General features: G+C 43.0%; 2 protein-coding genes across 4 annotated transcripts; one reads left to right on the top strand and one right to left on the bottom strand.

Annotated features, from left to right (window-relative positions):
- Positions 1–1,987: 1,987 nt before the first annotated feature.
- LOC311497546 (neuronal acetylcholine receptor subunit alpha-7-like) lies at positions 1,988–9,876 on the bottom strand (the record flags this gene model as incomplete). The annotated part of the gene is made up of 10 exons (XM_084557860.1): positions 1,988–4,832; positions 4,993–5,102; positions 5,216–5,302; positions 5,670–5,864; positions 6,384–6,551; positions 6,675–6,754; positions 6,850–6,959; positions 7,470–7,514; positions 8,073–8,328; positions 9,854–9,876. The coding sequence occupies 10 exons, from the start codon at positions 9,874–9,876 to the stop codon at positions 3,963–3,965; spliced, it is 1,944 nt and encodes a 647-aa protein (XP_084413986.1). The 3' UTR covers positions 1,988–3,962.
- Positions 9,877–10,331: 455 nt separating this feature from the next.
- Positions 10,332–23,450, top strand: adar (adenosine deaminase RNA specific). 3 transcript variants are annotated; one of them, XM_084556172.1, is made up of 16 exons: positions 10,332–10,786; positions 13,947–15,771; positions 16,104–16,411; positions 16,554–16,749; positions 16,991–17,187; positions 17,634–17,769; positions 17,952–18,196; positions 18,666–18,822; positions 19,416–19,584; positions 19,848–19,941; positions 20,070–20,186; positions 20,352–20,479; positions 20,577–20,759; positions 20,902–21,014; positions 21,375–21,502; positions 21,983–23,450. In XM_084556172.1, exons 2-16 carry the CDS (start codon positions 14,080–14,082, stop codon positions 22,305–22,307), a joined length of 4,188 nt encoding a protein of 1,395 aa, XP_084412298.1. In that variant the 5' UTR covers positions 10,332–10,786; positions 13,947–14,079; the 3' UTR covers positions 22,308–23,450. The 3 variants fall into 3 exon arrangements, with proteins under 3 accessions (XP_084412298.1, XP_084412300.1, XP_084412299.1); XM_084556174.1 differs by having other exon boundaries at positions 10,334–10,786; positions 17,952–18,190; XM_084556173.1 differs by lacking the exon at positions 10,332–10,786 and adding an exon at positions 11,878–12,453.
- The last annotated feature ends 2,114 nt before the right edge of the window (positions 23,451–25,564 follow it).

The raw sequence follows: 25,564 nt of genomic DNA, 5'->3' as shown, positions 1-25,564 counted from the left end.
TAACATATTCTTTTAAATAAACTGATTTATTGATGCAAAGTCAGCTCTTCTTGGTTTTGTTGCAGTTAACTAACCAGTATGTAGGAGCTGAGAGTCAAGGAAGGCAAAAATTATGAAATTATAAACAGTCCCTTCAGTGAGTAGATTTATGTTGTAAAGTTGATTTTATATTTATTCTCTCATTCTCCCTTTGTGTACCCATGTCTGTTTCCTTTCATCCCCTCCCCTTATTGCCCCCTCTCCTTTTCTCAATTTCAACACCTTTAATGAGATCTGGGAGACAATTACCCAACACGCAGCGAAATGGTTGTTCCATATCGACCTGCGACGAGTGTCTGCACCCAGTAATTAATGGCTATTGACTGTTGGTGGTGTGGGATATTATCTTGGAGCATCTGAATTTTGAAAAGCTAACATCTCTTGGCCAGGGACCTGTCCTGAGAGACGGACGTGTAAGTGATCTGACTTGAGTGCCAACCGGCACCATCATTGTTGAAAGGGAGGCTGCGAAAAATTTTGTTATGTATTATAGACCCCATAAAGAGGCTTTTAATATACATCAATCAGGCATAACATTATGACCACCTTCCTAATATTGTGTAGGTATCTTTTGTACCTCCAAAACAGTTGTGAAAGGACATGTGCCTTCTGAGGGTGTCCTGTGTCTGCCAACATAATGTTGTTAGTGGGGGCCTTTGGGTCCTATGAGTTGAGGGGAGGGGCCTCTGTGGATCATCCCACACATACTTGATCAGTTTGGGATCTAGTAAATTTGGAGGCCAGGTCAACACCTTGTGCTGTTCTTCATGTTTTTTTTAGTTGTTCCTAAACCGTTTTTGTGTGTGTGTCTGTGTCAGGCTGCATCCTGCTGGGGATGTCTGCTGCCATCAAGGAGTGTCATTGCTATGGGGTGGGGGTGCCTGGTCTGGTCTAGGTGGGTGCTACATGTCTAAGCAGCATCCACATGAATGCCAGGTCCAAAAGTTTCGCAGCAGAACACTAAACTGTCACACGACGGTCCATGTTATTTACTTCACCTGTCCGGTCATAATGTTGTGGCTGATTGGTGTATGTATCAGTATTGAATGTTTTTGAAATACTAAGTGAAGAGAAGCTCAGTTATAACCCTTGTAGTCTCAGTTGGTTGAGCTTATTCTCCCAGCTCTCCAGAGAGTTCAGTTTTCTGAAGAAACTCCGGAGGACTGTGAGAGCTCACTGTCAGCTGACAACCTGGGTGGGATGTTCCCATTCCTACTTCTCAAGCTGACTGAGGCAAAAGTAATTTGGCGAGCAGGTGATCTACATGAATGTTGCATTATTATTTAGTTATTGTTTTCCTAATTTCAGCAGTTCTTTTGAAATATTAAACTCTATTTTCACACATTACACACATTATTTCAGCTCCTCCTCCCGTCCTTTATATTCTGTTGTAGAAACTTGAGTCTTCAGCTTGCTTCAGTACAGAGATAGGTTCTGGTGAGAAACTTAACTAAGAGACTGGATGCATTCAGTATCTTTTATGGTTTTATTGCAGGAAGGAAGATGGTGAGAGACTCAGAGCCTGTTGTTGCAGATAAAGAGTGTCAGACATACTTCTATAGGTTCATCTGAACAAGAGGCAGGGTAAGGTTCAAAAATACCATATAAGGAGTTGTTTTTCACTAGTGGTTGTTACTAGGCATTAATAAAGTCTTGCCAGACGTACCCTGTCTCTGTAGGTTCCCACAGTCATCTAAAACAGAATACTATTATTATTAGTAAATTTCCATTATAATTCTCTCCCTGTCATATTTTCCCTACATGAGCAAACACAATATGGAAGTGACAGCACTGCACAAGCAGCATTAAACAGAATTTGTGGATGAGAACTGGAGCCATTAAATGAGACATCTTCAGGGAAATGCATGGTTGCTGCATTAGGTCTGCAGCAGGGTCCTTACTTAACCACATGATGTGTTTCCCTTGCTCCTCTTCTGTGGAAGTGTGTGTAAATTTGTGCGACAGCCACAGATTGCAGTAGCCCCTTGGTACAAAAGACGCTTTTTTTTTTTTTAGCACTCCAGCCTCCTGCTCTCTGCATCATGCTCCTCTGTTTTATATATAACTCGGTTCGCCTCCCATCTGAATAAACAGCTCTCTGCATGAGCTGTCGGCACAGAGCAGGTGGACGACTGACTCGCTGGAGGAGGAGAGTGTCTAAGATTTATTACCTGTGCCGTACTGCATCTCTCAGCAGCCGCGTCAGTCGTGCCGGCAAAAGGAGTTCAGTAGGCCATTGCAATGCACGGTGAATTTCTCCATAAGTAAACTACCGTTCCTGCACATGCTTTGCTAACAATGAAAACTTTAAAGGCAAGTTAATAGCCTCAGGGCTAAGGGTATGAGTACAGCCGTGCCAAGACATCAATTAGCCAAATTCAATCATCATAAAGTGTTTGCATTATTTCCTAGTCAATCATTTTAAATCAGAGTGTTTGCCAAGATCCTTCACATAAATCCTGATAAAGACACCCTCTTCCAATTCTGTATATATGTCTAGTCACCCCTAAATGCTGCTCTAAGTACAGTTTAGCAGCCGCAGCATCCAAGAAGGATGAGAAGGAGGAGGAGGGGTTCACTCCTGCCATCCTCCTCTTCCTCTCTCATTAACGAGCAATCAGTTAAAAACTTCACTGGTCCCCGTGTGCTTTCTCAGCACATTTTTTTGCTCCCTCCTCTGTTTCTCTCAACCAAACCGTGCAGCCACCTTGTTCTCTCTTTCATTCTGCCTGCCTGGGTGCCTCTGCAAAGCCCTCCCTTCCACCTCTCTTTCTTCCCTTTGCCTCTTTATTGCCGTGCTTCATTACCTCTGTCTTTCCTCTCCTCTATGGCTCTTTTTCTTCTCCTTCACTTCCTCCTGTCCTCTGTTTCTGCGTCCTTCATAAAAACTTCAGCCAGGGAGAGGTGAGGCACAGAAAAGAAATTCTGATGCACGTCAGGCGAGTACAAAATACGAGATCGTTTATTTCACAGTATTTACACCTCTGCGTGTCACAACCTATTGGCATTCAAATGTCCAGCAATTCTGCAAAATAAATGCCTCGATTCACATTCAAAGACACATTCGCTCTGTATGTCTCTGCATACACACCACTGCGAGTGGTATGTGTGTGATTTATAAAAGCTTTTGTGAAATATTGTTTCACAAGCTGCAATTTGAACCTCTTTGACAGCTGCAAAAAAAACAAAAAAAACAAAAACGTTCCACATCATGAATAAAAAGTGGATTTTTGAGTTATTTCTTTTTCGTGAGACAGGCTTGTAGGGATAACCTCAAGTGTCTTTTATAATCAGAAAAGAAAAACTGTTGTTCAGCCTTTTTCTCCGAGATATCACATCACCACAGACTACTTTAAGTATCAGCCCACTGTATAGATTATTTCTAGGCTTTACTTTGTGAAAATGAATTTTCTTTTTCTATTCTCAAACTCCAGAACAGAAAGTCCACATGGGAAAATGTTCATCACATTGATTTTTGTCATCCTATTAAATGGAAACCTTGAAAAATTAGGTTTATTGTAATCCTGAACCTTTAAACTGTAAAAGCTCGATTGACATGCAACACTTGACTGAACACCTTAGCGTGGAGTCCCATGATGGCAGAATCTCTGCAGAATATTCACTAATAATCACCAATGATTTTGTCAGTTGTTGCACAAACCATCATTAAAATCAATGTATCAAACCCCTGCAGGGTTGTGTTGATGGTGTATCTGAGCAGAATCAGGTGTTACTGTATCAGAAACAGGAAATGTATTGACTCAAATGTTTCTGGCTCACTGTCCACTTGACATGTTGCACAGTCCACTCTTATTAAACAGAAAATGTTTGCTGTTGTGTGTCCCAGTGTCAGCAATTGTGCTTCCAAAAATCTGTATTATCTCTCAAGATAGCACACTGGCTCAAATCGCTTTTCTTTCCACTCAGAGGAAATCTTTTGACAGTGCTTCTCCAAAGTTGGGAGCAGCCATGAGGATAGCGATGGTGCAGATGATGTTGAAAACACTGAACCCAACCAGGCACAGGCGGTCAATGACAGCTGCAGCAAACTGCCACTGCTCAGCCAAGCTCAGCTGACGGTCCTGCTCACGAACACGTTCGACTAAGAACTGCACCTCTACCAGGAGAGCTTGCAGCTGGTTGTCCACTGCCACAGACCGAATCATCCCGCTGTGGGTGTGTGAAACAGCTGATCTGCCAACCGCAGCCTCTAGAGCGCAGTGTCCAGAGGTTGTGTTTAATGGGTCAGTGTCCGGGCAGACTGGAGGTTCCTGTGGAGGGTTCCCAAACTTGGAAGATGGGAGGTGGTGATGTATTGGTGTATCTCCGACTGGCCCTCCGCCTCCTGCTGCTGCGACTTCTCCTTCCCCTCCACCTAGTCCACTGTTACTCCTCCCGTGGCTGGTGATCCTGTTTCTCTGGACTGGTTCCAGTTCTGCGGTGGCCTGGAAGGTCTGGAAGCTCATGTAAGGCAGATGGCCGTTAGGCTGGGGATGTGTATCCCTGTGGCTGGGATTGGGGAGGACAACAGGCTGAGAGTTCTGCCGGTGAGGCAGTGGGTGTGGCAGAGGGTGGTTGAGGTGTGCCAGGCTAGCCTGCAAGGAGTTGAGGCTCTGCGGGAGGATGGGGGGCACTGGGGTGGGGATGGTGGTGGTTGTCGTGGTGGTGGTAGGAGAGGATAGGGTCTTGCTCTGGGAGTCCGCCTGGCAGTTGGAAAGATTTATCTCCGCTCCCTCACCAGGACGCTTCATCCGCAAAAACCAGGGGACCCACTGCAGCAGAATTAAATGCACCTGACAGTCAAGGACACAAATATGAATCAGAAAATTAAAAGAGTCACATTTTAATACATATTTGATGAACACGTTGTCCTTTGGTCTAGGTGGCCCTTTGAATATTGTTCCTTACATTGATTAGAAAAGTATTCTTTAAATGATTATTATTATGACTCACCCAGCGTGGCATGCCTCCACTGTTGGGGTTGTGGTGATGGAACTGGAGGACAATGACTGTCGCTACCACCGACATCCCAACAATCACCATGGTGCTGGCAAAGTACTGACCTGAGACACATAGTAGGCTTTGCAGGCAGTCTGAATGCTATGAACAATGTCAGTGACCACAAAAACCACCACCACCCACGTGCAAACAGATGCATAGAAAGAAAACAACTGACCAATCAGTGGAACCGAGTCTGATGTTGCGGGCATGATCTCTGCAACCATCAGCATGAAGACGGTCAGAGAAAGCAGAACCGTGATGCCTGTGGGCAGAGCACAAGACACCAGGGAGTCATGGGTTGCAGAGAAACAAGAGGAGAGTACTCTTAAGTGAAGAAAGTATGTGAGTACACTTCGTGGACCAGTACATTTAGTATTCTGCACTTGACTTCTCACCACAGGCATCTGTCTTTCTGACAGTCCTTGAAAAATGTATTGGATTTTATTCTTTTTCATATTCCCTCGAGTATGTTCTGTCTTTGACCCACCTACTCTCCATTTAAGCCATCCTGACACTGCACTCTAATTAAAAGTGTTCCAGTAGTATCAACTGAGAAGGAGAGAAACACTAGAGTGAAATAAGGCACAACATTTCTCACCCCCTGTTCTTCTACTCAAATTATCCCTCACCCAGGCTGATTTTCTCTCCGGAGTTGGCAGGGAGCAGGAAGACCACGAGGGTCATGGAGGAGAGGAGCACACAGGGGATGAGCAGGTTGAGAGCATAGAACAAGGTTCTCCTTCGTAACGTCACCACAAACGTAACGTCAGGGTAGGGCTCTGCACAGCACTCATAGAAAATCTCATTACGACCTCCAGGAACCTCTGACGGGATGAGGAAAAAAAAGGATGCAGCAAAACTATATTAGAATGCAGACAACATGGGTTAGGTGCAAAAAATCCCAATATATCATTTCAAAACTTTATATTTTTTACAATGTGAGAAGAAATTGCACGTGCAGTAAAACAAAGCATCATTAAAACATGTCACTGAACAGACCTGAAATAAAGAGAAGAGCAAAAAATATACTGTTTCTCCAGTAGTTACATTATATTACTAAACACGTTTCCCTGCTACATAACCAGCATTGTGTAATCTGCATACAAAAACATCAGCGCTGAAAGTGTCGGTGCTGCCTCTTTTCTATCACTGAAACATTTACACGGCATACATCGAGTTGTACGGCTACAGTCTTATCCCTCACCTAAACATAACCCTAATTATATCCTCTAATTATATTTAATTAACCAGGTCTTTACAAGTACATCACTGCGTGGCAGTAATGTTGGCATGGTCACTAAGCAACACAGTCAGTCATCTAGGGTTCTGGCAGCCGCTCCTACCCAGCAGGTCCCACTCTCCATTGGGCATGTATCCTGACACATCTGCCTCCTTCATCTGGATGTCCAGCAGCCAGCCGTCAAATGTCCACGAGCCAAACTTCAGCTCGCAGCGCTGGATGTCAAATGGAAACCATCTAACGTCTACATTACACGTGCTGATAAATATTCCTTGAAACACAGAAATAACAGGGAAAAAAATCATAATAGTAAAAGTTGGAGTAAAACTTGATTAGAACTGTTGTTTGGTGCAGCTGTCTGGAAACAAGGGACTTCAAAAATGATCAAACGTACCTGGAGGTAGATACTCACAGAAGCCACTGGAGTTCACCAGCACATTGGTCTTAAAGGTGGCATCAAACTTATCATGAGCACTAAAGGGTAGTAGCGTGGTGATGAGATGGTTTTAGAAATAAGCAGCAGCAGTGTTGGTGTATATTTGTATATATTCTGTTTGTAGGTCACACACCTGTTGTAAAGCAATATGTCAGGTGTCCAGACCTGGTCAGGGGAAAAACGAAGGTTTTTAACTCCAGGATACTCTGACTGGTTCCACTGAAGGTAGTGATCATACCACTGCTGGAAGACACAAGCACATGTCGGGTTTTACATATGAATAAAAAAAAAATAACATTTTTCACAGATGCATACAAACATACAAAACCACACATAAAATCATATCAGTGTTCATTGTGTATATTTATTTGGTTTCCTGCCCTGGAAAACAGACTTTCCCCTTCAACTACTGTTCTCTGTTAAAGGGATTTTGTTGCTAAGCTTGGAGTCCTTTGGGGCACAATTATGATTTGTGATTTTGGTCCAAAAAATTAAAGCTGACTAGACAGGAGATAAATGGCTTGGCCACTTGGCCCAGATTCATCCAGTATTCATAATAATCTCATAATAAGGTCATGACTGGAGCAGAAGGAAAAAGCTGTCAGCCTGCTGATGTGACTATTAAAATGGTACTGAAGCCAACAATTGGGATGACACTGTGAATAGCCCCGCAGGTGCAAAGAAAAAAAAAAAAGAAGAAGAAAAAAAGATGCAGATCAATATCTCAATGCTAATGTAATCTATTACACTCACCATCTGCAGCCAGGCGTTGGTGGTGATAATCTGGTTCTTCTCATCCTTGCATGACACAAAACAAATGGGAAAATCTGGTTTGAAGGTCCAGTTCAAATCTATCTTAAAACAAGACACTCAGGCACATATTTACATTTTTACAACTGGTTGCTTGGTCCACCTGTCCATACTATTTAATGCATGTCGGTTGCTTATGCGTCTTCTTAAATATAAAAATGCCTGCACACTAAAACGTCATCAATCTGAATATAATGTGAATATCTATGAAATAAAAACTTTTATAGTTTATAGTAAAATTCCTCTTTGAGTGATTCTCCCTAGACTGCAATGCAGCACAGAGAAACACCTGTAAAAAAAAGCTCATGTTAAACCCTCATGCATGTACCGTACATAGTGAAGGGATGTGGATATGTATTCCATCTCTCTTGACAACTAGTGCACAGAAATAGAAAAACTACACTGACAAATAACTCTTTTTTAATCAAGTAATCTGAAATATGAAGACGGACTTGGAAATAAATGTGAACCTATGCTTTGAGGGGGCGTATTGTCTGAATCTTTAGGTGTGTACATTTGTTTATGGTGCATCTGTGCCATTCGTACCACATCCATGACCTGCATGAGAGTAAAAGAGAACTGAACGGTGAGGGCCTGGGAGTCGTTGGCCACTGGTCTCTCCATCGGGTTGTAGTCCCTCAGCAGCTCCCTGAGCAGATAGCGCTGGTGAGGGCCCTGCACTGATACTGAACACGGGATGGGAAGGGGGGTTTTATGGAAGGGAGAAGAGGAGATAGAAAAAAGTCCCCTCTGTGTCAGTAAAGACAAGGAGAAAGCGCTTTCAAAAAAAATGGTGTAACAACTGTAGTTTGGGGAAAAGTGGTGTCAAAATTGCAGATGAAAGAAAGAGAAGACAAGGAAACCCAGAGGTGAAGCAGACGGTGGGCTAGCAGGAGCGGGGAATGTTTTCAAAATGGTATTTCTTGTTCAGTTGCACGAAGATATGAAGCTGTGTGGACATGGGGCATCAGAACGAGTAGAAAAACAGCGGAAAGCAGAGAGAAAGAACCCAGCTCTTCCTAATCAATTACGTCTCTGATTGATCACGGGCACGCAGTCTTTCCACCGCTGTAAAAACGTCAGCTTCATTCCATGCAGGAAATAGTGAGGCCATTAAACACCGAAACACCCCAGACAGACACACACGGCACTCACAACAATGAGAACAGGCAAGTTTCTCTCTTCGCCCTATAACTCCGCCAAGGGCTTCAAATCCCTCCTGATTCATTCCCCACAAGGTAATCCCCTGAATTTGGAGGAGGTTATCCATAGGTAGATGAGAGAGGCGCGCCAAATAAGTTAAAAAACAATTACTGAAAATGGAAGCACAATGTCTCCTCTTTTGGCAAACCACATTTCAGAGAATGAGTGAACGATGAATAGTGTGAGATTAATGTACTCACTGTACACTGAGAAATTTAGATTCACTAACTAGACCGTAATTTATATCAATATGACTCCACAGATGGTCTGGCTATAATTCAGATTAATGATCCCTTAGTGACTATAATGTCCAGCTGATAAATGAACTACTAGGAGCATCATAATCACCTATTACTTTTTCTTGGGACCTTTCTCAGTCTATCTATCTATCTATCGATCTATCTATCGATCTATCTATCTATTTTTGTACTAATACCTTCTGACTGATTTGCATCAATCGGACGTTACTCTTATTTATAACAAACAAATGCACAGCTCTGCTTTGCAATCTGCAGTGAAGATGATTACACATCACAGTGCTGCTGGCTCATCATAAAAATGATTGTATTATATATTTTTTTATGTGGCTACACACCAATGGACAGTCTCTCTGTCTAAGTGAGCTGCTGTGTGCACGGTTATTAAAAGCCTGCGTCCTGTCATGTAAGAGCACATACTATATATACGCTACAGCACAGAAAGCACACACTTGTTCGAGCACGGTCTCACTCAAAGCGCCAGTGAAAGTCACTCACCTCTGAGAAGAGTCGCAAGTATCAACAGCCCAAGAGCCACAGCTAGCCTCATTCTGCATTCCTCTGTATCAGCAGAGAAAGACTGGCACAGGGAGAAAGAGAGAGAGAAAATGAAGCGCAAGGTGAAATAAGGAAAGTGGGGGGTGCAGGGGGTGGGGGGGTAGGGACCTGAAGTGAAGAGAAAGAGAGGCTGTAGAAAACAAGTCTGGAGAGCTCAATAACAGCAGTGGCAGAGCAGCGAAAGGAGGAGAAAGGGGGAGGCAGAGAGAGCCGGAAAGACAGAGTGGGTGAGAAATGCAGTGAAAAGAATACTCCTAAAAAGAGGGAGATGCTGTGTGCTGGAAATACTGAGAGATGGTTAGCCCATACCACAACCTGCGCTCCAACTCCATCCTTCATGCTTCTCAGCTCATTAATTCCTGCAGACTTTATGATGTGCATTTTTTTGACCATTTTTTGGGGGGGTCGGGTACCAGGTTACTTGTGCACTTTTTAATTTCCAGCAGCCAATGATATTTGAAATCTGTTCTGCTTTTCAGTCTAGTGAAATATCAGTGCACAGTGACACAGAGAAATGCTGACACCCAAAGGATACATCAGAAAAGTGCAATGCCAGTCCTTGGTGTATTTCCACTGAAATGATTGTGACAATGTGATTCATTCTTAAAGTGCATATCATTTCAGACTTTCAGTCTCTTCCAAACATTTAACTGATGTGTATTAATATAAAGAGAAATGTGTCTTAAAAAAACAAACAAAAAAACATATTCTTGTTTACATCTTTCCTCTTGGCATGTTCATTCATTCATTCATTGTCCCTGTTTTTAATTCAGCTCTAACACTGTGTTTGGTTTCATTACATTTTTCTTACGATTGTTACTAGAATTGTTTGTAAATAGCCCTAATTTTTTGAGATTTTATGCAAATACAGAGGCAATACCTTTGCAGAAGTGAGGAATACATATGCAACTCTTGTAGATAATTAAGCAAAGAATCAATTCAATAAATCAAATCGATCAACAATCAGTCTGAATAAACACAAAACAGAACATAACTGGGTGATTTTAGTTTGCAACACATTGCAGCGGCTGTTTAACTTCCGGGCGCAAAGGATACTGCTGAAAACTATTGGAACCTGGCCTATGTTGCTGCGTCACTCACACGCGACATGTAGCTGTTTGTGTTGGTCGCATAATCGAACGCGTCACTTCTTCGTGCACCAGTTCTTTGATTGTTTCTCGCACCGCATTAAAATATTACACAGCAACAAGAGCCCAGAGTGGGGACAGACTGCGAGTTGAGGTAACTCATTGAGGCTATGTCTTGCCTTTAAATATTTTTTCTGGGTTTGGGTGAAGAGTAGTTTGGTGTTTGGTGTTAACAGACTGTGAACTGTCTGCGCTGCAGGCGATAGTTGGAAATGGTGCAGTGGCAGCGCGTTGCTCTGATGCTAGTGTGGAGCTAGCAGGCTAGCTAACGTTAGCTGGAGGAGGAGGACTGATGTTCACTTGGCTGCTTCTAGCTGCACATTTTGTCTCGTAGTGTCGCTTTACCGTAACGCACACACGTTAAAAACAACCTAGCCGATAGCTAATAAATTAGTTTAACCTGTAGCCAAGTTTTAGTATTATGTTACGTTTAATTATTTTTTATTAGCATTATCTTTCAAGCTAAAGCAATAGATAACGGCGACGTTGCTGGAGTTTCATCCGTTGTCCTTGTGGCAGTTAACTCTCCTAAAATAACCTTAATCTTTCAGAAAAGGGTAATTGAGTGTGTTTGTTTCTTTTGGCGCAAATAAACCTAATTAAAGTTTGTTCATCGGGTCAAATAGCTAGGTATAACTTTGTTGTGTGATGCTTTACATTCTACTAATACAATACAGCTAAATAATATTCAGTGATGTATAATGCAAAGTGATAAATTAGTTCTTGGCAAAAGTAAAAGACTGTAAACATATCTTAGTCCGTTTTACCTGAATGAAATGGAAAACAAATTTTGTTTAGATTTAAATTCTGTTATCATTTACAATTTCCTTGAACGATTCTGATTCTGGTTCTGATTCTGGTTCTGATTTACATTTCCAATAAATATAATATGATTTTGAGCAATTGCTCAAACCTGAGTGGTGGGAAATTGGTTTCGAGAGTAATGTCGCTAGCTCTATGCTTATTTATAAGAGATTATGTTGTGATTTCTCTCTCGAGTTATATTTCCGTCTTATCACAAGCCTGTTACTAGTATCAAAAGTGTCAAAACAAAACTATCACGCTTTGGAGTGATATTTGTATCTTCCAAAATATATTACATTACCACCAGACTCGATCATTTTCTCTCCTTGTTTTATTTTTAATGTGAGAATGTGATCTGAGCATGTGATGTGTCCCGGTGTAGTATGCATTGAGGGACGGATGTCCTTGAGGGCCCACTGTAATACAGGAACTTTGAATCTTTCACCGCAGAGCGACCTCTTTATGTGTGAAAAACAAACAGACCGACTCAACTTTCACTACTTCTGAGATGGTTTATTAACGGGGATGACTCCGATGTGCCGCTTCTGGTCACGTGACACAAAATGAAAGAACTATTTTCTCAAGAAACGAAATCGAAACTTAACCCTAAACCTTTTGAATTCGGTTTCTTTTCACTTAAACCTGCTGGACGTTTTCCCTCTCGTGGTGTAACACATTAGCAACAATAATCTGACATCAGGACACGAGCTCATGCAGCGTTTATAAGCGGGAGACCTCACTGGAGTTTTTACTGTGGAGCCTGCGGACAGGAACTTATCCTACACGGAAAACACACTGCGCGCTGGAAAATACCTTTCACGAATTAATCCTTTTGGATAGTGTGGTAATTTCGGTTTTCCGTGCTCGCTCTTTCACGTGGGTCTCGCTTAAAGTCATCGGAGAAGCTTCAAAACTTACGTTCTTCCCTCGATGCCACTTTGATTTAAGCTTCAATAGGTGAGATCCACAAGTCCGTGCGCGTCTACGAGGTTTGGGCGACCAGCACGCACATCTGAAAGCATGTGCGTTAACTTCGGAGCTTTCATCAGGGTTCATTTCGGTCATACTGAGTGAACAAGGGACACAAAGGTCTCGGCGATGGAGGAAGGAGATACTTTGAATAGCAACATGTGCATTTGTAGTATTTACGTGTTCCTTGACATGCCAGGTTAAAGACTCCAGAAGAGTTGATTCATCAGTTCTCAAAATGAGAATCTTGTCCTGTTTCACAACAGCTACGAACGTGAACATCGCGACAGTCTGGAAAACACAGAGATGTTATTTTGGCTGTCAAATGTTGCCTTGCATCAGGGTCAAGATGAGTCAGCTCCAGCCCTGTTTGTCCCCCGGGCTGCCAGCCCTGTCGGCACCTATTACTGCGATGAACCAACACTATGGTGTTCTTTATTAATGTTGTGTTGTTCAGGCCTACTCAGCCCTGTGGGACATACAGTAAGTGATGCTGACTGGGCCGGAGGGGATGAAATCTGACTCAGTATTGGGTGTCCCCTTGTTGTCAGTCTCACTGAGGTGGACATTATTGAGTGTTGTCAGATATGACACTTGAGACAGAATCAATAGTGTTTCTGCCATAAAGGATATTGGAAATCTGCGCGATGCAGTTTAAAATAAGCATTTCAACTTGGTGATACGTCGGTGAAGATTTGCAGTTATCCAGGTCATGGTTTACGTAAAACAGGGCAACAGGATTTGTTGGAGGTTTCTCAAAACATTTCACAAGTCCATTTGCCTTGTTTTAGATTCAACCTGGTGGAGATTTTCAACTGTGTGTTTGTATTGCTAGAAGGAACTTAACCTAGCTTTGCAAAAAAGTAGTATGAGAGCCAGAATTGTCAACTAGCGACTGCAGTGCTCTCTGTCACTGACTTGTACGTTCTCGTATCCTTGAACTGTCCTTTTTGTCTGCATCATTGTCTCACTTTTCCCCTGTGCTGTGGATCCAGATCCAGCAATAATTTGTAAGTCCAGAAATAATACAGAATAGTCACAAGAAGGTCTGAATTATTAATCAACTTCCACTTACCCTAGGATAAAGTTTCAGGATAACTGGGAAAGATAGTGTGTCGCCCTGCAATATCCTCGTAGACTGACAGGGTTATAATCTGAAGATGTAACTTGGTAAGGTTTCTGTATGCCAGAGCTCATCCCCTCCTCATTAATAACCACATATTTTATTGTCCACTCTGTTGTACATTGCATTTTAGGAACGCAGTAGTGTAGGGTGCTGCTAAAAACTGGGACTGACTTATCCAAGGACACTTGAGGAGGTTGGAGGGTTGCCAGCAAGAAGTCTGAACTTGTGTTATTGGTTAGAATGACATTCTCTTGTACTCCCGACTGCTCCTCATTTTTCCACCAGTCAGTTATTTTATTGTTGTTTATTACATGTTATTAAAATCCTATTGATTTGTAATTTGTTTGCATTTCAGGTGCTCTCAGTGTGCAGCTGGCCTCCCCTCACTTTCATCCATCAGGATTTTCTGTTTGAGCTAGAGGACATACGATAATACAGAAGCTGCATAGCCAGCTGCGTCGGCCCGCTTTGCACTCAACCCCTGCGCTATGAGCAGAGGTAGAGGAGGGCCTTCCAAAGAACACTATCACTACAGACATCCGCCACCTCACTTGCAGGCCAAGGATAATTACTATAGACCTGACCAGGCCCCCGTCTATCCTAGAGCTGGCCCCCAGCAGACCCAACATCCAAGTTACTACAACACTGCTGCCCATCCTGATAGCTCATATAACCACAATCACAGTGCCAATCCAAGTCCAAATTCATTTCAGTACAAACAGGTAGAATTTCTGAGAGGACAGATCTTTGAGGCACCACAGTTCAGAGGTAGTGCACGTGGAGGAGGGGGAGTGGTACCTGGCCGGCCACCTAGTTCCTCATATCAGCCCCAATCAGAGTACAATAGATATCCAAATCCCAACAGCAGCCCTAGGGGTCGAGGAAGATATTTCCAGGACCAGAGATTTTCATACTCGCATGGTGCAGGAATCTCACGAGGCCCTCCAGGCTCTCGACACTTGAATCAAAACCAGCTACAAGGTAGAACCCACAACCAATACTCCGACAGACAATGGTGCGCCCAAACAGACTCACTGTGTGACAATTTTCAGAGTTTGTCTTTTCAGCGTGACAGGCTCAACAGTGGAGGAGAAAGGTTTGACAGGTATTCTTCCTCCAGAAGCTCAGCAAATGTGAGCTTTCCAAAAGTTATCACTTTCACACCAGATATACAGGACCAGGTACACAGGGCTTTGGCTGCTTTGAAGCCAGATGAGAGTATCTCTGCTAGAATATTAGCCAAAAAACTTCATCTGCCCAAAAAGATAGTCAATCAGGCTCTCTACTCATTGGAACGCTCACAGAAAGCTTCCAAGCAAGGAGACTCCCCTCCCGAGTGGACTCTGTACAGAGGACCTCTCAGAGTTGAAGAGGATCGACACGCTAAAGTACAAAGTCCCCCTTCTTATCTATGTGACAGCTTCGAACACCCTCCAAATCCTGAAGCCAGGGTTGACCCAGAAACAGGATACCGGGCAGAGGCCAAAGAAGAGGACTCCGAGTCTGAAATAAGTTCTTCTAACATCTCTAACATCTCGTTCTCCTCCTCATCATCTGACTCTGAAGAATCCCAGTCCTCAGCACACCACAAGAAACAGCATCCCAGTACTATCAGCTCCCCTGATCAGGATCTTACAGTTGCTATGATGGCAAACCATAAGGCACTCATTTTGCAATACCTCCTGAATTCAGGAGAGGCAACTGCTCTTGTCATAGCAAAAAATATTGGCTTACGTAATGCAAAGCAGGTCAATCCCACCCTCTACGCCTTGGAGAAGCAAGGTGAGGTTGTTAAGAATGGTGAAGTTAACCCTCCCACATGGGAGCTCTCCTTCCACCGTAGAGAAAAGATGGAGAGGAGCCTCAAAGCTGCACAGAGCACCGAAGCTGTGAGAGGTCAGATGGCGGTGGAAACCAATACAGACGATCAAGTAGGAGGGTCCGTCTTCTTGCCATCAGCACTACCACCATTACCAGGATTTGAGTCACTGCCACTTCCAGGGAGTTGGAAAACCGCAGAAAACACCACAACTGTGGGGGGTCAGATGGAGATGGAAATCAGTAGAGATGAAGAAGGAAGAGGGTCCACCTTCTTGCCATCATCTTTACCACCGATAACAGGCCTTGAAGCACTGCCACTTCCAGAAGGTTGGATGCCAAAGCAAAGTCATAGTGAAGTGGTAGGTACATTTTAGGTGTTTTGGTTTGTACACATTATTTATTCATAAAGTGAGTGCCTTGCTATGAATATAGAACAGTGTCTTTAAACATGGCTCAAGTTAAAGGAATTTTAACATTTTGGGAAATAAGTATACTCACTTGTTACTCTGGTTTCCCACCTTTATACTAAGCTGAACCCATAAGCTAATACCCATCAGGAATGAGAGCAGAATTAATCTTCTCATCTGACTGTGCAAAACGCTTTAAGAGAGGGACATCCCATCACTAAAAATGGGAAGTGTCTTGTATTATTATAATAACCTCACTTTACTTGTCCCATTGCTGCCTGTAGCGCGCCTCCTTTTCCTCGCGCAAAGATGAAGAGACCAGTGAGGGACAGTGGGCCACTGATGAGATCCCAGAATACCTCAATGCCATTCGCAAAGCGACAGATGCTGAAAAACTGGCAGTAGATAAGGCCAAAGACATGGGAACTGTTGCTGTGTCACTGGCTGCCCCACCTCCCCAAAATCTGTGGGCTAAATTACAGGAGGTGAGGCTGAAGAACCCCGTCAGTGGCCTGATGGAATATGCCCAGTATCTGGGCCAGAACTGTGAGTTCCTCCTCCTCGACCAGACAGGTCCCTCCCACGACCCTAGGTAAGTGATAATTTCATAACACATTAGTTGTGCCTTAATGAAGTCCACCTAAGAATGAAAATATGTATTGGTAAATTGTTGCTCTTGAATGAATAATGTATGAAAAGATCATTGTGTCTCTATGTTCATTTTCTACGTCTAGATTCCGAATGCAGGTGATGCTCAATGGGAGAACATTTCCTATTGCTGAGGCCTCAAGTAAGAAGGTTGCAAAAAAGGATGCTGCTGCCGCCACACTGCGTATTCTTATAGGAGAAATGCAGGGAGGGACATGCACAGGGGATGAGGGAAATGCTACAAGCATAGACCAAGGGATAGAGCCACTTCCAGAAACCAGTGTAAGTTACTTTGTATTGTATGAAAACCTCCCTTCTGCATCTTCAGTTAATCAACTTTAATCCTGACATGCTTTAAACAGTCTCCTGTGATTTATCAGACAACAAATATATCTATGTATAATCTATGCAAGACTGTGTCTGCAATGATACACACGTTTTACAGCTCTAATAAAACTCACCAAGTAACGATTCAACTAAAAGTTATGTTGTCTTATATGTTTTTGTCTTGTTCCTCTACTAGGGGGCAGTTGAAAACATGGGGGGAATCTATGGGTCCAGTAATGTGGAAGGGATAGCAGAGGGACTTCAGCAGCCCCTGTCCCGCTCTCTGCCTGGTGGGAAGAATCCAGTCTCTGTCCTGATGGAGTACAGCCAGCGCAGTGGGAACCCTATTGAATTTGTCATCATTGGGCAAGCAGGACCACCACATGACCCAAGGTACTAACTCCTTGATCTCCATCTGGATCTGTCCTTTTGCATGTTGTTCTCAACCATGCTGCATGCTCGTAGATAAAGTTCTCTAGTCGTTGCATGTTTTTGCTTTCAAGAAGCAGCTATTTCTGTTGATCTGTTCCCAGTGCTCGAGTCATCTGATAAAGACACAATAGCACCTCTGTCTATCCAGTATTTACCACTATTTCTGTTTAATCCATCCCTTCATGCACCTGGATGGCTTGGAGCTCCATGTATCTATCTTGGTCTATTGAGTACACTGTAAGCGCTAAGGTTAAGGTGACCCTGGCACGTCGGCTTGGTTATCTAAATGTGAATCTGGAGTAGTGACTCAACAAAGTGTGCCACGTGTGTGGACTCGGTTACAAACCAAAATAATTCTCTCCCCTTTCTCTCTTACATCCTTTTCACCTTCTCTGTCCTGTGCTCAGGTTCATGTACAGGGTGAAGGTCGGAGACAACTTGTTTGCAGAGGCCTCAGCTCCAAGCAAGAAAGCGGCTCGCCAGCTGGCGGCAGAGGAGGCTGTCAAAGAATTAATGGCTGATGGGAAGCTGCAGCTTAACAAGGTGTGGAGTGAGCAGAGAGTAACACTCAAAATTTGGGAGGAAATAGAGGGATTTGCATATTCCTAAAGTTAGTGGAATCATATTTTTAAAACCAACAGATCATTCAGGCTTAAAGAAATTACTTTGTCACGTTAAACTGTCACTGCTACATTTACTCAACCGGTTACGTCTCTCTTTTCCAGCCTCAGCTGCCCCTGGGCACTTCGAGTGACAGTGATGGGGGTGCTTCTGGGACAGCGTGCCCCTCTTTGCCTCCTCTTACTGCGGACGAGTTGCGAGCAGCCCATGAGGCCGGGGTTGGGGACCTTATCAACCACCTGAACAACAATGCAGTGTCTGGTCTCCTGGAGTATGCAAGAGCCCGGGGCTTTGCTGCAGAGATCCGCCTGGTGGGCCAGTCTGGGCCACCACATGAGCCGAAGTATGTGTGAGCCACATGAATGCACAAAGGCACACGATTAACACGCACACAAAGGATGAAAATCTTTTCCTGTCTGGCTTACCTTGTGTTCACAGTGTGTTGCACTTAAGAATAAAATAATGCAGGAAAAGCAGTAAATGCATAAGGGTCGGCAGTCTGATTGTTAGTTTAGCTTTTATCGAATTGTGATTCAGATTGTGGATCATGATACTGTCCCAATAGCTCACTCCCCACTACCCAGACACCCCCTTGTTGTGGAAGACTCTCTTCATCCACACTGTACACCCATTTAGCCCTTACTTGTTGCTGCATCCCTGTGATAAAGAAATATACTAAAGAAAATATTCCGATTGGTATTTGTGTTTATCTTCTTTGTTTTAAATCTAAATAACCATGGTGTCTATGGGATGCTTGGCCTGTGAAATGAGGGTGAAACCCCTTTCAAAGCTTGTCTCTGTTTTCCCATCCTGCTCAGATTCACCTACCAGGCCAAGCTGGGAGGACGCTGGTTCCCTCCGGTTTGTGCATCCAACAAGAAGCAGGGAAAGCAGGAAGCGGCTGATGCTGCTCTACGGGTCCTGATAGGAGAAGCTGAGAGGGCTGCCCGCACTGGAGAGCTTATCCCAGCTGAGGTACTGGCTTCTGTGTTTTCACATATTTAATATTGGAAGTTGAGCACTTCAAAAGAGCTGTCTCTGGTTCAACGTGAGATTAAGGCAGTACATAATGGAATGAGTCCACTGTCAGAGCATAGCTACAGGTTTACTTTACCTTGCTAAAAGATTAAGCTTAGACTAATGCCTGCAAGATGACCCCTACACATGTCACTCCCTATCCTGGAAAAATAGAAGAAACAAACATCCATACATACATTTTGAATACTGTGGGATCTCACTGAAAACATAGTCTAAAATAAAGTACACACCGTGTTTAACTCTGCAACAGTTTCTACTTAAAAAATCAGTTAAGGATGAAGCAGTGGCGTATTTCAATTTATAGTATACTAACATTACAAACATCATTTATTTATACATGTTTTCTAACCAGTTGTGTCAGTAAGTCAGTTTTTCATTGTGAATTCACAGTTTCTGTTGCTTTTTTTTAATTTAGTCTTTTGTCTCTTTTAATTGAAAGTAGTATGCATCAATAAGTTCTTAATAAATAATCCTTGTTTTCTTTTTTTTTTCCTGTCTGTCTTGTCCTGTCCCATATACATCCCTTCTAGTTACCAGTGAGCGGCAGCACTTTGCATGATCAGATAGCAATGTTGAGTCACCAGCGTTTCAATGCCCTGACCACACGCATCCAGCACAGCCTTCTGGGACGCAAGATTCTGGCCACCATCATCATGAGGAGGGGGGAGGGCCTGGGGACGGTTGTCAGCCTTGGAACTGGTATATCCCTCAACTTTAGCATATAGCCAATGAAACGAGCGAGATGTATGAGAAGTTTGAGGAGTTGTGTAGCGACGGAAGAAAATTCATTGTCACTGTCACTGCAGTTTTTCATGATGTTTAGTTTGTTGGCTTTTTGTGCTCAGAGGCATGTACTCTCACAAAGCTAAAGCAGAAATAGGTCGCTGCAGAACCGAGAGGCGTTGCATTGTTGGGATCTTTGACATTGAATGTGTCTCTTCTTTTGTTTTTTTTACTGTCAGGAAATCGTTGTGTCAAAGGGGAGGAGTTGAGTCTTAAAGGGGACACTGTTAATGATTGCCATGCTGAGATCATCTCCAGAAGAGGATTTGTCCGGTAGGAATGGATATCTTGCTCCATTATCAGTGGTTCTCGTCCACTTCTAAAAATACCCCGTCTTCTCTGTGACCCAGTCTGCAACACATTATTTATAAGTCTTAAATCATCGTATCCTTTCGTCTCAGATTTCTGTACAGTGAGCTGTTGAAGCACTATGATGGAGCAGACGACAGTATATTTGAGCCAGCGGAGAAAAACAAACTGCGGATCAAATCAGACATCACCTTTCACCTCTACATCAGGTGATGAGACTATCAGATTATAGTATCATCTTTCTCCTTGCTTCCACCCCGAAGCTCTCCTCTGTCTTCCCCATCCTCTAAATTAGGCAGTCATCACTCTGTCTTGTTAAGATCTGTGTGATCATATCCATACCTTATATCTCTTTTCGTTTCTCTCATTCTTAGCACGGCACCTTGTGGAGATGGCGCTCTGTTTGATAAGTCGTGCAGTGAGACAGGGGATGAAGTCGAGGGCCACCAGCCTCTGTTTGAGAATGCTAAACAGGGCAAGCTTCGCACTAAAGTAGAAAATGGTGAGACATAAGCCTCATCTTACATCTTACGAAATGCGTAAGAAAACAAAGGTTCCCACATCCTGGTCTATAACCAACAAATGTGACATTTGTCCAGGTGAGGGGACCATCCCAGTGGAGTCGAGTGCCATTGTGCCCACCTGGGACGGCATCCAGCACGGTGAAAGGCTGCGGACCATGAGCTGCAGTGATAAGATCCTGCGCTGGAACGTTCTGGGCCTGCAGGGGGCACTGCTCACTCATTTTCTGCATCCCATCTACCTGAAGTCCATCACCCTTGGTAAAACATTCCATGGGATGAACAATGTCATCAGCACAGATAATGTGACGACTCTTCGTGAAAGTTCATGTCGGTGAAAGTGGATCGCCCCCACTTGTACATTGCTTCTTGACTCAGATTTCTGTTTTACACCCTCTACCAGGCTATCTGTACAGCCACGGTCACCTGACACGTGCTGTTTGCTGTCGGCTGGCCAGAGACGGTGACACATTCACCCAAAGTCTCCCCCCTCCCTTCAAGCTGAACCACCCTGAGGTAACCACACAAGTTTTTGTCAATGTCACGCTTGGGCATTAATCAGGAATCCTGAGGTCATTCTGGCTAAATTCCTCAATTAAGCTGCCAACACGACTATTTCAGCCTGCACATCGTCCATTTTATTTAAATTTGGCTCATCCATCACTTAGCAAAAAATCAGTAGGTCACTGTAGCAACAACAGGAAAAATTAATACAGTAGCTGTCAGCTACACACAGGTCAGTTTATTCATTGGTTCAACCTATTTCAAACTTCTTGGCTGTCATTTACTGCTTTAGGGACAAAATCAGTCCAAATTAACAGAATGTGCTCTCTGTCCCCATCCCTTCTCCCCCCACACTACCTGGTTGACCTGAAGGTGGGCAGGGTGAGTGTGTACGACTCCACTCGTCACACAGGAAAGACCAAGGAATCCAGTGTGAACTGGAGCCTTCCAGACCAGCACAGTGTGGAGGTGCTGGACGGGACCAAAGGAAAACTAGATGGGTATGTAGCATAAGGTGTCTTTGTTGCTGCTGTGGTTAGACAGCATTTAATGGACATTTAATTCTTAATTTAGTATTACACATCTAACTGGCTGTGATAATTCAATTTGTGATAGTACGCAACTTAATCTGCTGCTAACACTACATAATACACCACCAGCATTAAAAAAATATGAAGAATAATAATTACTATACACTAAACAATCTTGGGCACAATGTTCATTTTCAATAATGTCAAGTGCTCCATTTATTCTAAACTCACTAATTACCAAAAGCTTCATTTAATTTTAATTAAATCACTCAAAACAGTGAGCAGCAGGCAGCGAAGTGAAGTAGCTAAATAGGAAATACCTCATGATCAGAGGAAACAATGTGTCATGGCAGCCTGCCAGATAAACGATGATGTTTTCCAGACTGTCAGTGTTGTTTTTGCATTTTTATTAACAATCATCTAATGAGCCATCAAATGTCTTCCATCCAGGAGCAAACTTGCCGTGTCCCGCGTGTCCAAGTCCAACCTGTTCTGCCTGTTCCGCTTGCTGTGCCAGCGGAGTGGCCAAACTGACCTCCTCTCCCTGCCCTCCTACACCCAGGCCAAGATGTCTGCCTCGTCTTTTCAACTAGCCAAGCAGCAGTTCTTTCAAGCTCTCAGTGTCCACGGCTACGGAGCCTGGATCGGTAAACCACTGGAAGAGAAGAGCTTCGAAGCAGGGGAGGGATCTGGTAGCAATGGACCAAGTTTCCCTTTGGGATACAGAAACAGTAGAAATGGAGGAGCAATGGAGTTTAAGCAAGATGAGGCATAGAACAGTGCAGGGGACTTTATTATTCTACATGAATCATATAAATATGTGGGAGGGGGAGAAAAAGCACAGAGCTGAGGGAGACATAAAGTAGTGGATGTAATAAACGGAAAGGACAATCGGACAACGCAAAGCCGGTGGCCTGTACTGATGGAACATGGTTAAAGGCTGCAGAGAAAGAGTGATTTGAAAGGACAGCGTAAGTCAAGGGCAAAGCCTGAAGAATGAGTGAGGTCATCGTTGACAAGACAGAGCAGAGATCCACGGGGTGTACAGAATATTGTAAACACTACATGGAAAAGGAAGTGGGCCGAAGTCAGTAAATCATCATAACAAACGCTGCTGCAAGTCTCGGTTTTATTATTTGTTTGTCATCACAGTGGCATATGTTGTTGTTATTTGATCTACTCGGTTTGTAAAACTCATTATTGCAGGTTCGTTCACTGTTGCTGATGATTTGTTCTCTTTGAATCACAGTTTGTCTCATAGCGAGAGCTTTGTTACACAGGACGAGATGCTAAGTGGCATTCAGCCTAATGTGACCCCGCATTGTGGCAGTGTTTGTAATTTTGAGTTCATTTTTCTGCTCCCTCCGTTTTACTGTTCTGAAATACAAACGACTGCTTTTAGGACAAGTGGAAAAGTTGGGATGGTCTCAGCTGGAATCTTGATTTTTGAAAGTTGCAGTGACCCTTGATTGGAAATTAGCTGTTGCTCAGTACAGCCCCACCTCACACTGTACATAACACTGTAAATTATCGCTGATTGGTATGAGTAACCTTCACTGTCCAACATTTAAGGCTTTAGCTTGTGTACTCTGAAGTTGTCAATCGGGCCTTTCTGAGTTAAACCAGCTATAAACTTTAAACTGTACACCCACATCTGTCCATCTTTCCACATGTTCCCATGGTACCATAAACATAGTACTTTGTAGCCCTTTGATCGGTCCCCTAGTTTGTGCTTTTGAGCTTTTATATACTGTTAATTACCGATGTAATGGCCTCCATAAATTTAATTATTTCTGTTCTAATTGATTGTGTTTTTTTTTTTAGGATTCCTCATTTTTCTTCATGTCTGTTAATAGTAGTTGGTCCCAGTCTTGGGAAGTCTCATCTGCATACTGTCAGTACCTCTTGGTTCAAATGTGAGGGCAGTTTTAAGGGAGGGAGGGTGAGGGAGATCTTGTTCTATGTTGACGGATGATGCAATATATACATCAGGTATATGCAAATACATGAACACACAGATGTACAGTGGGGTCTGAAGGTCTGGTTACGGAAACTTACATTTTTATGATTTATTTTTTACAATACTGCATTTTTTTAAGGTGTGCGTTTACAGAAGGTCAAACCGTGTTAACATTTTCTGTATCTACTGTTTCCTTTTATTGCTGCACACGTGCAGAGAGGCCTCAGTCATGCTTCAGTGAGTTTTATTGTGGTTATGGCCCGATAACTACAAAGGAAAAGCTATGCAAGTCAGCTCATCTCAGTGATTCTTCAAACGGTTTGGTTTGGCTTTGATGCATGATGTATTGAGCTGTTGTCTTGCTGGAAAAAGATACATATATATATATTTTTTTTTTCTAAAGATTTTAAGCGTTAAACTGCCTCTGTAGAACAGAGGTGCACCTCTCTGGACAATGTAGCGCCTGTTGCAGCCCTACTACTTTATTACTTAATGTCAAATCTGATAGTATCGTATATAAAGGCTTTAAAAGAGGAATTTTAGTTCATTTTAGTTGTTCAAATGTACAATGCTTGGAGTGGACACAGACCTTTAGACACCACTGTACGCAAAAACCTTTGAGTATAATGCTGTATATGCAGAATGTCTGAGTGTTTATGTATGTGTGTAGGTTTAATGTATATATTTTGTAAATCATCTACAATTTCTTTTCTATTTTTTTCCTGATCTTTTAAATAAAAATGGGAGTGGAATATACTGTTTTTTTTTATTATTATCAAAAGTTACAGAATAAACAAGTAGCAGGCTGTTATATTTATCACTTCCTTATTTCGTCACCGGCCGCTTGCATCACCTGTGGACGGAGGGGTCTGAATAATTCCCACTGAAATGTATAAAGGGTTATAAATATTCTGTAAGAGCTGCTGTTGAATTGTTTTAAGGCGCTCAAAAATGACTTGCAACTCTTCGCGTTTCTTCCATGACAAAGCTGTGGGTTACACTTCTGTAGAAATTGGGAAGAGACACCTGCGGGGAAGATGCAAATTTTGTTTAGAGCAAGGTGGTGTTTGGATCCAGCGTGCTTCTCTGCAGCGGTGCAGCCAAATGCAATGCTCTGAAGGATCAGCAGATGGAAACATGTGCTCACCTTAAGCCTCGGGCCGCGTTTGTGTGTATGCATGAATAAGTGAAAGGCTACATGAGACGTAGATGATCAGTGTTCACTGTAGATATTCTTCTTGCAATGTGTGCCGACGTTAATATAACAGTAAGACTTTCTGAGTCTGAGTATGTGGACGAATTGGAGATTTAAACTTTTAAGCCAGTGACATTATGTTTAGAACATTTTGGGGATTTTGATTAGTCACAAACCGGTTTAGAATCAAACAAACATAAGATGAATTAATGAGCAAAAACCTCAGTGGGTAATGATATACTCAAAATAAAACAACCAAAGATGATTCTGTGCTGTGGAAGGAATCAGTGTTTCTCATATTTTGTGGGAGATGTTGTGTATTATAAAAATCATAGTCATACTAGTAGTGAATGCATTAGCACAAGGAACACTCGTCACTCAGAGCTGTCGCTTAGTGTGATGTCTCACAGGGAACAAGCAGTGATATGAATCAGTTTGTTGTCGCAGTAGAGTCGGTTTTGCCTTCAGTTCAGCAACATTTGTCTCCGTCAAGGGACGGGATGATGGCAGCAATATCACCAGCCAATCAGTTTGGTGCCCCATAAATAGTTTCATGGATAATACCCCCCAGATAGTCGGTTTCATTAGAGAAGGAGTGCAGCTGCTTGTGGAAAATAAAAGTAAACGGGACATTTTAAAGGCATCCACTGATTATACCAGTTCATATGAAAATACTCCACACACTTTAGGAGGTAAGAACTCAGTCCAAGAAGTTCCTCTGAAGTTAACATAACCGCCATAAACATCTGCATACACGTGTAGATGCATGTTTCATCCGCGTTGCCGACCAAGTACTAATGATAGAGGGAGTGGAGTGAAGCACGATGGAGGGAGCAACGGACGGGAGGAATGAGGCTGCATAGAGTGAAATATTAGT

This window comes from Chelon labrosus, assembly GCF_963514085.1.
Source record: "Chelon labrosus genome assembly, chromosome: 12".
Lineage (NCBI taxonomy): Eukaryota > Metazoa > Chordata > Actinopteri > Mugiliformes > Mugilidae > Chelon > Chelon labrosus.
Note: the sequence above shows the minus strand (reverse complement) of the source record. Positions and strands in the feature narration are given on the sequence as shown.